The 17418-nt window shown below is 35.2% G+C and overlaps 1 protein-coding gene across 8 annotated transcripts in view; it reads right to left on the bottom strand.

Moving 5' to 3' along the window:
- Nucleotides 1-6087: 6087 nt before the first annotated feature.
- The window catches only part of LINGO2 (leucine rich repeat and Ig domain containing 2), a 1089314-nt gene continuing 1077983 nt past the window's right edge, over nt 6088-17418 (bottom strand). For all 8 annotated transcript variants that reach the window (XM_039880667.1, XM_039880666.1, XM_039880668.1 and 5 more), the window contains one exon: nt 6088-10353. In XM_039880667.1, coding sequence (XP_039736601.1) covers nt 8498-10318 — 1821 coding nt within the window. In that variant the 5' untranslated portion in view covers nt 10319-10353 and the 3' untranslated portion in view covers nt 6088-8497. The remainder of the gene's footprint in view (nt 10354-17418) is intronic.

Genomic DNA, 17418 nt, shown 5'->3' with positions numbered 1-17418 from the left:
GAGTTTTCTGATAGAGGGTCATAATTTTTACATTTGGTTCTTTGTAAGGGTTGATGAAAGGCACCAGAGTGACAAGCCCTAGAAGCCAGTGTTTTCAGGTTTGCTATCAAACAGTGGCAGAATTCCTTGGTGAATTTCTCCTCAGGAATCCTATTAAAGTTTCTCTGTTTCCTCCTTAACTTGGCCGTATTCTACGTTAATCTTCACATCCTAAGTTTTGGGTCTGACAATAAGATAATTAGGAAAATAATATTGGATTCTATAATAAACTCATCTGCCTTAAAATGAGTAGGTAGAACTTTTATTTTGACTTTATTGAATGACACAGCAACATTAACAGACAGCTAGTTGGAGCAGTATGCTTATGACCGAGGAAAGTGAGAGGCATAACAACAACCGAAAACCTCAGAAACACAAAACTATGATGGGCTTCTAAATTTATGAGGCAGCACCTGGCCAGAATGTCTTTGAGTCAAAAATGTATGTTTAGCTTTCATTTAAAGATTTGACTCTGTTATACTATCTTTTTCTCATTGTTAGAAAGTAAGTCCTGAAGTATGACTTTACTGGACAACCTAATTTGTGATATATCCATTGGCAGAGGTGTGTACCCATTATATTCAGAACTACACTCATGGAACATCTTTGTCTTAGTCATACTAGTTTAGTAGTATAAAATGAAAGCCCACTGTCAGAGGTTTGACTCTTACCCAAGCAGCTCTGGCATTGCCAGAAAGCCTTCAAGGAGAAGGAAATCCCTTGCTGGTGGCAAGCTCTTCGTTTTGTTATTAAAATATAGCTAAGGGGGGATTTTGTGAATTTCTTACTAGTGGTCTCAGAATTTGAGTATTTGCTGCTACCTGGAGGTGAATTTAGGGCTTTCTTGTCATTTACCAATATGGCTTCCAGTACCATTCCTGTCAGCTTTGTGCTTTCTTCTCCATTACTTACTCTTCACTGGAAGGCATGTAACAGGATATGGGGTGTGTGTGTGTGCATGTGTGCGTGTGTGTGTAGGTGATACCATAGGATGACAGGATGACAGCTACCTCAGCATATCTCTAAAGCTCATTCCTTTAAGTACCAAAGATAAGAAGAGAGAGCACCTTTACTCTCAACAAAAATATTACACAAGGATAATTTTTACATTTTCTTTTCTTCTTTAACACCAAACAACCTTCTCTTTCCCTTGTTACTAATTTGCCTAAAGATGAAAGATTTCTCTCTCTTTTTTTTTTGTCTTCCTATCTTTCATGATATCTTGAATCACTGATAATTGGCTGAGTGAAAAACTAGGTGATGTTGTAATTATAACTTGCTGAACTCTTCAGTTCTTGCTCAAATATATTTCATGCCTTAAGTCATGACCATTACTTGTTCATTAACCAAGTCAAATACATTTGAGATAATTTTGCAAATACAGGTTTTGTCTTCACTAAAGTGGCATGTCTTTATAGCGTGGTTGATATTACCCAGATTGCGATATCCCACAGGTCAAACCGTGGCCCCTTGGTAATTTTGCCTAGGAGGAAGCTAATAGCCTGGCCTCTGATCCCTCTCTGAATGGTCTCCACCCACCACACATTAGAATCAGATTCCACTGTACCTGCTGCTTCTCTTACTAAAGATTATTTGTTTATTATTTGATCTAATAACAGTGCTAAAGATATTTAAACAACCTCATGTTCCCTGTAAGGCTCATATAACCTATCTCTCTCAATAAGGAATTATTTTCTAATATATGACTCCAATTGTCTTTTATTATGTTTCATTTCTTAATAATACCTCAATGGATTTAACTGAGATGTCAGACGCTTAAGCCCTTTACATCAGTAAAGAAAACATGTTCTCTTATTTTACATATTAATAACATAAATTATTTTTACATGTTATAAAAACATGCCCACAACAATAAATCAGATAGTCAATGAGACACAAACCTAAATCAATATACTTTTGTCATTAGCACTAATTTTTTGAGAACAAAAACAAGCTAACAGGCATTTAAAAAAAAGTATTGTAGTTTGTTGGTTTAGTAACATTCAATCATAGGATGTTCCCAGAATAAGGTTTGATAAAAGACATTAAAGAAGAACACAGACACATATTCTGTTTCTTTTTTCCCCTCTTGCTCAAGCTTATCAATGTTTAAAACAGTTACATTTTAAACACTTAAAAAAAAAATCAAACCACCCTCCCCCACATATTTATATATGTATATATAAACAATAGCTTTTTAATTAATTATGATTTGGGGGCATTCCACACCAAATGGAAAACGAAAGAAGACAAGTGACTTGGGTTTCAAGCAACCCATTTGTGTGTGATACTCTTGATTTTATAACTATGGAGGAAAAGAGCATGTTTTCTTACAAATAGTCTCTAAACAAAGTTTGTTCACAACTCAGTTCCTTTTTCCTTCTTTCACATAGTGTGTTGCTAGACACACATTGTAAAGATTAGGAGAATTTTTTTGCAAGTCTGAATCAATCTCCTGTTTAATCACTATTTGTTAATTACATGGTATTGTAGATTATAATGATTATGTTGAAATGGAGATTAAAGATATTAAAACAATTTAGAATAGGTGTGCAATAAAATGAAGAAAGTTAACACGACAACCAAGTTTCTTTTTTTTTTTTGTCTCTTGTAGAATAGGTACAAAATCTTTGACTTATTTTCAATATGGAAAGTTATCTTTTGAACTTTATTGGAATTATTATCATTAACCAATTTAGTAGAATATAAATTTGCATTTTTGTTGTCTTCTAATGGCTATTTTGCATATTAAAAGTAAAGCCGTCCTTAAAATATGCAGGACTCTCTTGATTATGCCAGCTCTTTTCTCATCCTGCTAAGGCTATAAATAATGCTTCTATTTAAGGCTGGCATTATATCAACCCACCTGCTTCTGGAAGAGAGAGGAAAAAAATCAGAATCACTCAACCTGCAGATTGCTGTCAGTTTGTGATCATGTGAATAGTAAGTCTTAACTTTTAAAGTGTTATGTGAGATAGGCTGGAGGGATTTTTGAAAAAAGCAATTTCCAGTTTAACAGTTACCCAAGAATTTGAGTACTAATGAAAGGCTTATCCCTGGAGAAAGTATTCATTGACTAGGTATGGCAGCAGCTGGAAGGTGACAGTGGTGAGTAAGGCAGAGCTGGAGAATGAGGGATCATTTCAATTGTATCAGGAAAGGGGGCAGGAATGTGGGCGAATACGTAAGTTTTCCTCTCTCTGTGGACTGTCTCAGGGGAGTTAGTGGTCTCTGTTCTTTTCTTCCTCCTCCTCAGGATGTTCCCCAGGGAAATGGGGGTGGCTGAAGGAAAAGAGGTATGAAAGACCTTGGCAAACTGGAGAAAAGCAGTCTGGGGCACATGCAAGCTTGGTTTGATCAGGTTTTGAAAGAGAAACATCAGCTCCAGGCCTGTTTTAGAAAAGTAAACTTTTTAATCGTGTCTTTTTTTTCCTTCCTGCAAATATGTTATACTGGGAAATCTGTTGAGAAACTCACATCAGATAAGCAGTTTCCATTTGCTAACTTTTTTTTTTTTTGAGAAAATGTGCAGCTACATTTATTGTTTCCAAAACAGATAAACCAACTTCACATTTGAAAATCTGTCATTAATTGTTAAAGTATAGTTTACATGGCTATCCTTTACAAGACTAGACTTATGGCCCTTAGACCTAGTTTTTGTTAGGTAACTTAGCTAAATATAACAGATCAATTATCATTTTGATCTTGTGTATTTATGTTGTAAAGCTGTTCTTTCCCTGTTGTACTTTTGCTGGAGTAAGAATAAGAAGGCTCTCTTGGGAATGGCTTTTGAAGGTGTTAAGGGAGGAGTAGCTGAGAGATTCATGTCGTGTTTGTCACAGAACCAAGAAGTGCCCTCTGTTGCCTAATCAAAACATGTGCTTCTAAAATCAACAAGTCAGATATTTCATTCCTCAAGGCTTTCCACTCATAAAGGCAGAATAACTCCAAAACTCCTCAATTAGAAAATATAACAGATTTTATCAGGAAGGGTGGAGCTTCTAAGGCAAAATGTTGGAAAGTCAATGGAAATAACCAGGCACATGATGTCTAATGGGGAGTTTCAAAGACCTTAATCCCAGTAATAAAGATGATATTTACCAAATTACTGAGTAGAATGAATGGCTTTGGCCCCAAAGATTTTGTTACTAGGTTCACATGCCATAAAATCCAGTTGGAATAGCTCATGTAAACTATATAAAAGTTACTAGGACATAGGGGATAGGTATAAAAAGACACCCATGAAAGTTAAGAGCATAATCTCCAATTTTTCTTTAGTTAGTAGGTAATTATAAAAATTAGTAATAAAGGAAATAGGATTGAAATGGATCTAAGGTTCATCCTCCATCCAACCTTTCATTAAACTCTTGGTATGTCTTAACCTTCTAAGCTGAAAATGATGTATTTTTTTTCTTTCTTAGAAAGCCTCAAGACATATTCTGTGTTGTCGAACAGCTTCTGAGCACAGTCCCTAAAGTTAAAACAAATGTCTTGGCATAGAGATGAAGGGAGACCCTCGATGGGTAAGTTAATTTACACTGGGTTCTATTCAAATTTCTTCTCCAAAATCACATCCTCTCTTTTGTACCTTCTAATATATAAATGTATTTGTTTCTACTTGAGTCATAGAAAATGACAAAAGTCAGGCTTCAGTGCAGGTGAGATTTAAATAATCCTTTTTTAAGTCATAGAATGTTGTAATCCTGAGCTTCTCTGAGAACAGAACAGAATATTTGACAGAATAGTGAGGAAGGAATCTATTTTAAACACTGAAGAGCAAACTCTGAATGTTTTTATACTACTGGGGAGTTGGTGATAAGCAAAATTTCTGAGGAGTCTGAGCAAAACCAGAGTTCTAACAAATGTCCTCAGGAACGAAAAAGTACAATTCTTGGCAATCAATACTTGGTTTACATTTGAGAAATTTTGAAAGCTCCTAATTATAAATACAGTAAAAATGAAAGAGGTTAAAGAATGTAACTTGAGAATTTGGAAAAAACAAAATTCCTTTGCCAGGAACACATCAGGCTAAATTGTTTGGTGAGTTACCATATTCTGTAATGTGTATTTCAGACATTTGAGGACATAGATCAGTGGTCTCAGACCATTAGGGCTGTAGTCAGGGAATTTTTCCTTCTAGAGATTGAGTATCTAGAGAAAATACTTTCCTGAAAATGCTCAATATACACGGATAGAGAACTGGTCAACCCAGAACTAAATGCTGAGCTAAAAGACTGTATTTCTTCTTAGAAACAAATTCTCTAAGATGATGACTCAGAGATTAGTACTAAAGGGAAAATTTGGCCCATGTGCTTGTCTGAGATGTTAATCTCCATCATGGTCTAGTTTGATCTAATGAAGAAATAATCTGAAGCTATGAAACTGTATACTAGAGTCCCAGAGTCAATGGAACCCAAGATTAGAACCTACATTGCAGATACATAAAGGAACTCAAGATTTACACCAATAGCGAGAAAGTAGAAAATTAAGTGGCCAATTACCTATAAATCCATTACTATGATGCTTCAGGAAGAAAGTAGACGATTCTCCTAGAAATATTGGCCAATATATTTTTATGATCAGATCATTCATATGGGGGTATGTTTTTTGTAATTGATGGGAGCCCAATTCAAATACGTAATTTTAGTTTTATTAGAAATACTGGATTTAAGAATACTTCAGAAGAGTACTTTAGTCCATTGATCAGAATGGGTTGCACAGAATTCATTTTTCAAAATGTTAACATTTACAACATGAAAAGAAGTGCGTCATGCTCAAATAGGTTGGAGAACCCCCAAGGCAAACAAATTAAACAGAATTCTTGTTTATAGGACTTTTCAGAGGATTTATTTGGCTCATAGATTTTGAACTTCCAGAAGGTGGTTACAGAATGCAGCATTTTTCTAATTTATTAGTCTACAGGACTTTTTTTTGGAAGATTGCTTATTAATATATTAAATAACTTTTCCCATGTATCAGAGTATGGACATCCCTGAGAGAGTATAATCTCTCTTCTTCCAATGGGATAACAACTAAATTTTTTAAAACTAAATCTTTTCATGGTGGATTAACTATTTCCAATTTCATTTGACTAAGCTATTTTTTGGTCAATTTTATTTTGACAGAAAATAGCAGTTAAATTACAAAACCCTTTTATCAATTGCTCAATGTTCCTTTTTTGTTGTTGGAGAATTAGTTAAGTACTTACTCCATATGATGTTGCAAAATTAAGATAAAGTATTTTCTATTAACTTTTGGAAGACTATTTTTTCACTTTTTTTTTGTTTTAATTTGAAACTCATTCCTTTTACACACAAGTTGGAATTTTGATAGAATTTACAGCACATCTTGATTTGTATTGTTAGATATAAAGTAATTGCCACAAATGGGAAATGAATTTCTAAAAGATCTGTGATATACATCAGGAAAGTCAATTGAAAGATGACCCAAATAGGCAATTCTTCAATTTTCCTCATTTCATTTTCTACCATTTGTTAATGGAGAAATAGGTTTAACCATGCTGCTATCCAATTGGCAAAACAATTTCTGGACTTGTCACTTTTTTATTGGGGCAATTTAATTTTATTGAAGTCGCTCAAAATTTTAAATATTAAAACAAATGCTAACTTTTTGAAAGTCAAACTTCTAATCTGATGTGTCAAGAAACAAACTCCTTCTAGCCCAGCTTACATGCTATGTGAAAGGGGGCTCATTTTCAGGTCCCTCTCAAAATGTGCAAAGTATAGAAATTTCCTATCTGTTCTATACTGATTAAACAGATCACATTTCATGAATATAGTCTATATTCAATGCTTTTTTCATATCATACGAATGTATATGCTTTGGAAACCATTCATTCAAAATTTAGCCAAATGGAATCATGTCTCATTTCTCATTTGAACTAGATCACTGGTGGCAATGGCATGCCCGCCCCGCCACCCTTTTAAACTATAATGTTTTAACTTTGAGTAACGATCATTAATACAAATCAAGTTGGGCAAATATCCTTGGATTAGAGGAGTAAAAGTGTCAGCACAGTTTAACAAAATTTAGGGGTATTATCTTATTTTTTTTCTCATTAGAGAAAATAAATTGGTAAGTGTTTTTTAACCCACCTTGTTTCTCCTCACCTCTTTAAAAATAAGAGATTCCTCTTGGTCTATGCAGAATAATTTTCCAAATAAAAGCCAATTATCTGCTTGGTAAGGAAGCAGAGCGAAACCCTGAAGTTGCTGTGAATTCAAGGTAATGCTCTGTGTACAGTATCTGAATGGACAACATCAGAGTGGCTAGACATTTCCTTCGGCAGCAATCCAGCCTACAGGCAGCTATCATGTTTTAAACAGATTCTTAGTTGCACTAATATTGTGTTAGGCATGGATCACCCTGGTTTTTGTTGGCATCTGAGAAGAACTTACCCAGAGCGCTTTTGAACATCTGAATTCCTGATCTTAGCTATGAGGTGAATATTACCCTATGACTATATGTAACAATTATATCCTCTACCATTTTCTGTTAACCCACGAGTACCAACTGATGAAAGTAAAATCAAGTTGTTGTAAAATGGATCATTTTCATTCTTAACACCTACCTTGCATTTTACAGATAGTGGCGTACCACCTTCTGGAGAAACCAAGGGCTTTGTTACAGTAAACTGGTCCAATGTGATATCACAAGTATAAAAAATATTCCATTCTGTATCAAAACTAGGCACATGCCTTTATTTATAGTAACAGAAGTTAACAGAGTTGAGCAGTTTTCCCTTGGGTCCTGTTTCTTGGCATCCTACATCAGATAAATGCGTCTTTCAACATATCTCTGCCCACAACTCCGGGGATCTAGTCAGGGTTATTTGTATGTAAAGGAAGGCGAAATCACACTTGGATTTATGATGGTGAGTAACTAAAAGCACAACCTCTCATTCATATTGCTTTAAAACATATACAGCATATATGTTTCAAAAAAGAGTAAAGAATATATTGATTTCCTTGTTGTGTTGAACCAACAATATGATATGATGCAAGGATTTAACAAATGATAATTATAGATACAAATTTTTCTGTAGAGTATGTTTTAGACAAATGTGTCTTTTTAACAAGTAAATCCTACATTGTAGGTTGTTCCTTTTAACTTTTTTCTTTTGTTTCTGCAGTGGTAGAAAATGTTGAATAACTGTCCATGAGCATGAGCCAAAGGTTCAGGTTCATTACTGAGATCCCCAGAATGCCAATATTTGCAATGCAAACAATTAGAATCCCACTGTGTGAAGGGCTTTGACACATGCCTGCCTGCCTTTAGATGGAGAGTCTCCATACGAAGTCCTCCTGCTTCCATGGACCTTGCTTTGACACAGGAGCAGCTACACTAAGCTGCCTTTTTAACCTAGTAATTTGCTGTGCCAGGCTGTCCTACTGGATACCGACAGTGACACAGAAATGATCGTGTAAGTGGTAGACCCTCAAATCATTTTCATGTTGAACCTCCTGGGTCCAGCCACCTCCCCTTCAACAACAGCACCATTGTTTTTTCTGGGCACATACTCAAGGTCAATGCTGTTTTTGTGCTTGCCTTTCCCTCTGCTCCACACAAAAAGGAGGAGAAAACAAAATAAAACCACTCCTAGGAATGTGAAACAGCCCATGGCTGTAGACACCAATATTGTTTTAAGGTCCAGAGAAAATGTATTGGCATTGGTGCCATTAGAAATGGTGTCATTGGAGTCGGTCATGTACATAGGGGTCCTGTTCGCATAAAGGAAGCGGTCTGAAGTGAATCCTTTCACAGTTAAGGAGGCTGTGAAGGTGTCATTCCCAGCAGCATTGCTAGCAATGCAAACGTACATCCCGCTGTCTTGATCTTGGGCAAAGCGGATTTCCAGGGTGCCATCGCCCAACACAGTGGCTCTTCCGTTGGACTTGGTGGTGATAAAACGCCTCCGAGGTGTCACCCAGGAAATCACAGGCTGAGGGTCACCATCAGCACTGCATTCTAGCTGGACCGTCTGCCCTTCATCCACTAACAGATGCTGCAACTTCTTTTCACGGATTTTGGGTTTTTTGCAGGTAAAGTAAAAAGAAAGGGCAGTGCTATGGAAATCCTTGAATGACCTCTCACGAATAGTATCTGGGCCAGCACACATGGGCTGCTGGCCGCCAAATTGCAGAGTGGGATGCCGCTGCAGGATCCAAAGGAGACGGCAGTCACAGGCCAGTGGATTGTTATTAATGCTCAGGACCTCCAAAGCCCTAGGGGAGGAGAAGACGTTCTCTTCCAAAGTTTCTAGTAGGTTCTGAGACACATTGAGCACACGAAGGAAGCGGAGCCCTTGGAAGGAGTGAGGCTCAATGGTACGGAGCTGGGCCCCCACTATATGAAGCTCCTGAAGGCGGATCAGGTCAGAGAACATCCCTGCTTCAATAGTGCTGATGGGATTGTAGGAGAGGTTAAGGTGGGTCAGATATACCAGATGTTTAAAGGCAAGAAAGGGTACAGTGGACAGGTTGGTATTGGTGATCGAGAGAGATGTGAGGTTGAGACCATAGAGGCTATTGGCAGGGATCATATCCAGTAAAGGCCAATAGTCAATCTCTAGATGTTTCAGGTGGAACAATCTTTTAAAGGCATACACGGGCATACTGTTGATATTGAGATGCTTCAGATGCAGGCTGATGAGGCTGCGGAGGTGGGAGAGGGCTTCTGTTGGTACTGCTGTTAGGTTGCATTTCTCCAGGGTGAGCTGCTCCAAGCTAAGCAGCCCACTGAAGGCCCTGTGTGATATATAAACCAAGTCATTGTCCCCCACTTCTAGAGACTTCAGGTTATGCAAATCCTGGAACATGTAGTCCAGTAAGATGACAATCTTATTCTCACTAATGTCAAGCTTGGTGAGGTTGGACAGCCCCGTGAATACCCCTAAAGGGACCAACTTTAGGCGATTGCCTTTTAGGCGGAGGGAACGCAGGTTAAAGAGGTTGTTAAATGCTCCTGGTTCCACATTGGCAATGATGTTGTCACTCAAGTCTATCTCCTCTAGTAGAGGATATGATATGAATTCTTCAGGGTTGATGCCTTTCAGTCTGTTCTTGCTGAGGTCCAAGATTTTGGTCTCGATGGGAATGCCCTCTGGAATGGCGATCAACCGCCTTCTGTGGCAGCTAACAGATTTGTTCTGGGCAGAGCACTCGCAGCGAGCAGGGCAGCCAATGGTGGACCCCATGAAGATTAACACCACAGCCAGACCCAGGAATGGCTGCCAACATGATATGGCCGTATGAAGCATGACTCCACCTCTTAGTCTACACCTTGGTCAAGGGCCTGCAGGAGGAGGGGCAAAAGAGGGAGGAAGAGAAATCGAGTTAGGTCATGGAGAAGTAAAGGGACATAAATAAGGCAGCAAGTACAATGGAAAGGACTCTGGATTTGTCATCATACAGATCTGGACTTAAACCTGAGAGTTGCCATTATTGCTACACGATTTTGGATAAGTTACTTTATCACCCTGCACTTGAGTTTTTTTTGGCTATAAAATGGTGATAATGGGGATGATAATTATAGCTTCCTAGAGTTACAACAATTGCAGTATTTGACAGCTCTAAAGAAACTAATGCAGTGTCCGTCACAGACTGTGAGGCAAAGCACGATACATTTCACGAAAGGCTGTATTTTGAACTCAAATGACAAAAGTAGAGGTCAGTGACTAAGATGAAACCTATCCAGTTTGAATCAGTGTCTGCATCTCTAATGTTTGAGAGATCATCCTGTGTTCAAAACGATGCTAATATAAGCTCCATTCAACATCAAGCCCTTAGGTTCAAAGGACAAATCACAGTTCTGTTTCATGTAAGAGGTTGAGACTTTTTTCTTACATGTATAATTTTTTTTTTTTTTTTTTTTTTGGTATTTAAAAAAACCTTCGAAGGCATACCTCTTTTAGAATTCAGGAAATTTTGATTTATGAAATAATTTTTTTGAGGTAAACAAAAAGATCCTCAAAATCTCCCTGTATTCTGTGTGTTTAACACAGGGATGAGGCCAAATCAAGGCACCAAAATAGCTATGACAATGAAAATGCTTTAAGTTTTTAGGTTAAATATTGAAGAATGGGAAGAATCATAATATTAAAGAAACATGTTTTTAAATAATAAATGAACTTTCATTCTTTTGGATGCAAATTCAAACCCAGTGAACCTGTTAACTGAAATTAAATAGGTATTGAATGAGATCAGATATGAGTATTTTTTAAATGTATATAGTTAAGCAGACATGAAGTTACTGCTCAACTGATTAACAAGAGGTGTGGTCTTGAGCTGTGCTTCTCAATCTGAGATCCCCAGGGGTACACATCCAAACACCATATCTTATGCGAGGTAAGATTAAAACAATATTTTTAGGTAACAAAGTGTTTGATAAACTTCAGTGTTCACTTCTGAATTGTAAAAGAACAATTAATAAGAGTACAATTCTCCAATCATGGCGTTTACATATATCTCTATGTCTATACGGATAGCTATTCTACCTCTAAACAAATCTACCTTAAAAAAACAAATAAACAAACAAACTAGGATCAACCTTAATGGTGAATAACTAGAAAAAATGCTCCCAAAATATAGAAGCAAGGCAAAGACACAGAAAGCACTAGCAAAATCAATTATATAGGAACATAAAAGTTATAATTATTGGAAAAGATGTGGTAAAACTATTATTGTTTATAGATCAAATTAAGATCTGTCTTAAAAATCAAAGGAAATCAACTGAAAATTTTTAGAATAGGAGAATAAGTAAATTAACATGTTATAAAATATAAATTTTTTTGTCATATGTATAAAACAGAAAATATTATTGTAAAAAATGATGTCACATCTCTGAAAAGAAATCAAATTCCTTAGAATAAAATTAGCAAGAAATATGTAGAATAAGACAAAATTTACCAAAAAGAGAGATATATTATGTATTTTATTAGAAAGATTTGATATTATATAGACAATTTTTTTCTCAATAAGTACATATATTACATATAGTTTTGGATCTGAAAAATTCTAAAGTTTATTTGAAAGAATATAAATATGAGAATAATCTGAAACATTAAAAATAGTAAGGAAAACAAACTTGCCCTACAAGATATTTAAATGTAAGTTGTAACACTATAATTTGAAACAGCATGATACTGACACAAAAATATACAGTCAGGGAAAAGGATAAGGAATTATATCTAAGTGTATTTTAAAAGTCTGTATGTGTAAAAGCTGGCATTTTAATTCAGTGAGAAAAATATAAATGATTGTCTATAACTGGATAGATACTTAGTGAGAAAAGTTGCACATCAATTTCCTTTGTTCCAGTAAAATTAAATTTCAAGTGAATTAAGAATTAAAATTCAAGAAAAAAAGGTACTAGAAGAAAATTAAAAAATTTTATAATAGAGTTAAAATGCATTTTCTATGGCTAAAGCTGGAAATCATAAAAGAAAACCATTTATTCAATTTTATGCATTTAAAAATAATAGTGTAAATAAATAGCACAGACGCTCACACAAAGGCAATTGTTAAACTGAAGAATATATTTTAGACTGATATAAGGGATTAAAGATAATATTAAACAGCTCTTAATAATCAATAAGAAAAATAGGTAAAAATAATAAAAACTAAAAGCAGCTAATAAATGAAAAGATCATCAGCTTCACTAGTAAGCAAAGAAATGCAAATGAAACAGTATGGGTATATCAGTTTTGCCTGTCAGATTGAGAGTTCAATAATTATTTTTACCCAGAATTAACAAGGGCAGAAGGAACTGATGGAAGAAACAAACTGGTACAACCTTCAGGAAGTTAATATATTAAATTTAAATCTACATGTTAAATAGCAACATGTTTATCTCTTTGAATCATTTTTTTATTTTTATTTTTTAAAACCATTTTATTGAGGTATGATTGACATACAAAAAGCTATGCATATTCAATGTATACAACTTGAATTTGTAGATATGTATACATCTGTAAAATCAATACAAGCTATACTATAAATACATCCACCACCTCCAAAAGCAGGTACATCTTATGATTCTTTTTTTCCCCCTTGAAATGTATCTTAAGGAAACAATTTAATATACATAGATGTTTGGTACAGGTTCATCTGGGTTTAGTTTGCTCTTTTATTATTTTTTATCTTCCTAAGGTAAAACCTTAGATCATTGATTTTAGATCTTTCTTCTCTAATATAAACTTCTAAAACTGTAAATATCCCCCAAGCATTGCTTAACTATATTTCACAAATTTTAATATATATTTTAAAAGTTATTCTAGTCAAGACATTTTTCTAATTTGTGCTTCCTTTTTTGAATCATGGATGGTTTGGGTTTGACTTACCTTATTTCTAAGTATTTAGGTCTTTTCTAAAGTCTTATTGTTTATTTCTAATTTAATTCTGTTGTGGTCAGAGAACATACTCTGCAAAATTTCAGTCTTTTGAAATCTACTGAGATTGTTTTATGGACCAGCATGTAATCAATCTTGGTGACCATTCGTGTGCACTTGAAATAGATGTGTATGTGCTGTTTTGGAGTGTAATGGTCTATAAAAGTCATTAAGGTTAATATGGTTGTGTTGTTCAGATTTTCCAAATCCTTATTAATTTTTTCAAAGCTATTCTATCGATTACCAAGAGATATCTGTTAAAATCTCTAGCTATGGATGTAAATTTGTCTATATTTTCCTAAGTGATGTAGGTCTTTGTTTCATATTTTGAAGCTCTAACAGTAAGCACATGTTCAATTTCTTTTACCATTAGAAAGAGTCCATCTTTGTCTCTAGTGATACTCTTTGACTTCAGGTCATTTTCAATGATTAATATAGTCACTCTAGCTTTCTTAAGCTTAATGTTTTCATGGTATAACTTTTTTCATTTTTTTACTTTCAACATGTTTGTCTCTTTGTAGTTAAAGAGCTATAGACAGTAGGTGCCCAGATCTTGCTTTTGAATCAGTCTGATGATCTCTGCAATCTTTGCTTTTTGTGAGATTGCTTTGCCCATTTAAACCAAATATAATTACTAATATAGTTACATCTGGATATGCCATTTTTCTTTGTCTATTGCTCATATTTTTTGTTCCTTTCTTGTCTTATCCTGTTTTAATCAATTGGTTTTTAGTATTGCATTTCAATTCCTCTTTTGATTTTCTATATATATTTATTTGCATTACTTTTTATTTGTTGCTCTAGGGATTACGGTGTACATCTTTATCACAGTCTACTTAGAGTTATTATCAAATTGTTTCAGGTAAAATATATAGTAGCCTTGTAACAGTATATTTCTATTTACCACATGACCCCAGTCTCTGTGGAGAGAGGTATAGTGTGTTCTAGGCAAAGAGAACAGTGTATGCAAAGACATGGAAATTATGGAGAACACTCTGTGATGGGGGAATTAAAGTAGTCCACATAGTTGGAGCAAAAACAGGAGAGAAATGGAGAGAATAGAGGCTAAAGAGATAATTAGGGGAATGATCTACAAGGGATTTGTAAATTGTGATAAGCTGTTTGCACTTTGTCCTGAGGGCAAAGACAAGCCATTAAAATCTTTTACGCTAAAGAGTGATATAATCAGATTTACATTCGGGGAAGATTAATCTGAGTACGGCATGAAAAATAGACTTGCAGGAGGGTAAAATGTGAAGCTAGAAACTCAGGAAGCTGTTGCTTTAATTCAAACCAGGAGAAGAGTGGTCTTGATCAGGGTTATAGGAGTAGGCTTGGGTAAATGGATAGATTCGAGAGGTATTTTGAAGCAGAATAGAAATGTTTCAGGTATGGATCGACTGTGAGTAGAGGAAGAGGCAAAGATGATTTCTACCCTTTTGTCAACTACATGGGATCTGCTGTCATTCGCTAAGATGACATGCTTAAGAACAGTAGCAAAATGAGGAGTTCCTGGTTTTCTCAAATATGTCCATCACTGGACCAAGAAGTGTGGGTTCCTTAGGTGGATTAATGGTTTTATACTCCCTGAAAATATTTTCAAATACATTTTAGTATTTCTTTGGTAAGGCAGGGAAAATATATTTTCTATTACAATTATATGACTATGTCCAAGATAAAAGTTTTATTACATACTCTGTACTTCAGTTTATTTTAAGTTGATAGTAAAGAGTGAGATTTTTTAAAATAGATTCCCCTGCAGAGTATAGTCTTTGCTGGCCGTGTTTGTTCAATCTACATATTATAGACAAGGAGATAACTGGCATTCTATTTCTGATTTATTTCAGTAATGATTTAGGGAACATTTATTACTTAAATCCCTTAATCTGGCTTTGAGTGTATCTATCACAGAAATGACTGTATCTAATTCAATCATGGCTGCAACTTAACCAGAAAAGAGCTCAACTTAGGTGGATAGTATCTAGTATTTATTTCCCTTAGAAATTGATTATTTTCATTCCAGTCAAAGTAGAGGACCATTACAAAAAAAAAAAAAGAAAAAAGAAAAGAAAAAGAAAGATGGATAAGTGCTCAGTAAGCAGGCAGCAGAGAAGCTCCCTTCAGATCTGGAATACTTTTCCCATTCTCCTTATATCTGAGCTAGGCAGAACTAGATAATTTGGGGCCATATCTCATCATAGTTTTTTGATGTCTGGAAACTGTGTAGAAAGGTTGTGCTTTATTATTCTCATCACAAATATTTCTCAGTTTTAGTCTAGAAGGGCAAACTGCTGACTTCATTTAGCTTTCACTGTCAGCAGAAGTCGTACAATCAAAGCTTTCTCATAATGTCTGACTGTGACCAAGGTTTGACAAGATGAACTTCGTTTTATTAAGAACAAAGCAGGAAACTAAAACCTGTAGGGAGCTGACTAGGGACTTTCTGTTGATTCTGATCAAAGGGACTCTCAGGCACAATGACTAGTAGTACCTTTTTAAATGTAGCATGTGAAGTTGGATATTTCCATACTTATACTTTTTGAGCGCTGGGTACTTATTTTAGAGCCCATTCTGTTAGTGAAAGAAACACAAACAAATTCAGGAAATGGACTTAAAGGAGCAATGTGGAAGAATAAAACTGCGAAAATTTGGACTCAGAAATACCTGGCTCAAATTCTGAGTTTGATATTTATTAGCTGTGGGACATGAGTAGGATGATAACGTCTATGATTCTCATTGTCTCCTCTGTTAGTTTGTGATAATAAAGCAGAATAAACATGAGGATTACAGGTGCTATTTGTAAGGTGCCTAGCACATAAATAACAGCTGCCATTATTATAATTTTTTAATGTGATAATGGTTTGGTTTGTTGAGCAATATCCAGCAGAACAAAAAGTATGTTGAAGAAAGACAAGGATTTCCTCAGAGGATAGATTAGGAGAACACCTAAGGAAGTCTTCAAATGAATGATGCAGTGATGAGGAGGAATAGATTGGTAGAATGGAGTTTCAGATAGGCATCATTTCAAAAAACATGAGAAAGGAAAGAGGTGATGGTTGTTGTATGTTGTTTAAAAAGAAAGTTTAGAAGAGATACAGCTGCTTTGATGGATGATAAAGTAATGATAAATTGCTTAGCCTGGGAATTCTGTGATTAATTTAGTTCTCTGACTGGCAACTGAACAAGGGCACAAAACAATAAATGGATAGCACAAAAATCTCTTTAAACCTTCACACTAGCTAATGTGAGATTTTTTTTTTTTCAGCAAAACTATTTCCCAAATGGAGAGAGCTGAGTGATGAGGTAGGTGGGGGTGGAGGTGGGGGGGGGTAGTAAAGGATTTAATGAATAAAAGTATCCAAAATATATATGAGGTTATAATTTCTAGGTGTCTAAACTCAGAAATTACTGGTCTGTGCCTAACTCAGATAATGAAGGGTTGTGAAAGTTGTATAAACCATTTGAAAACTAAGAGATATAAATTTTAGTGTAAGCAAGATTTGAAAGTCACTAGGGTTACCTAAGTTCTTTGAAAGACCCAAGAGAACTTGAGATTGAACTCCCATGTCCCCTGCCTGGCAGGAAACATTGTATTTGTCTTTCTACAGAATAAAATTTATCTTTCTATATGATTTCCAGTTACTCTTCAAAACATTATATTTTCATCTTTTTCTTCCTACTCATTTTTGTAAGGAAGAAATAGAAACTTTCAAAATTAAGGCTCAACTTGAAGGACATTCAAAATGAAAATAAAAATGGAAACAGTGAACATGAAAACCAGATTTGAAGAGCATCCAATGGGTTTTATAAGAAAATTTTAAATGTAATGATAAAATTACTCAGTAGGTCATGCAGGTAGGTAAACAGATACTCATCATTGTAAATACCTCTCAATTAACCATATGCTGATCACCATTTCTGTAAACAATTGCAGATAGCATTTTGATTTCTATAGTTACTTGGATAGAGAC

This window comes from Pteropus medius, unplaced genomic scaffold (assembly GCF_902729225.1).
Source record: "Pteropus medius unplaced genomic scaffold, Ma_sr-lr_union100, whole genome shotgun sequence".
Lineage (NCBI taxonomy): Eukaryota > Metazoa > Chordata > Mammalia > Chiroptera > Pteropodidae > Pteropus > Pteropus medius.
This window is presented reverse-complemented; position numbering and strand designations above follow the sequence as displayed.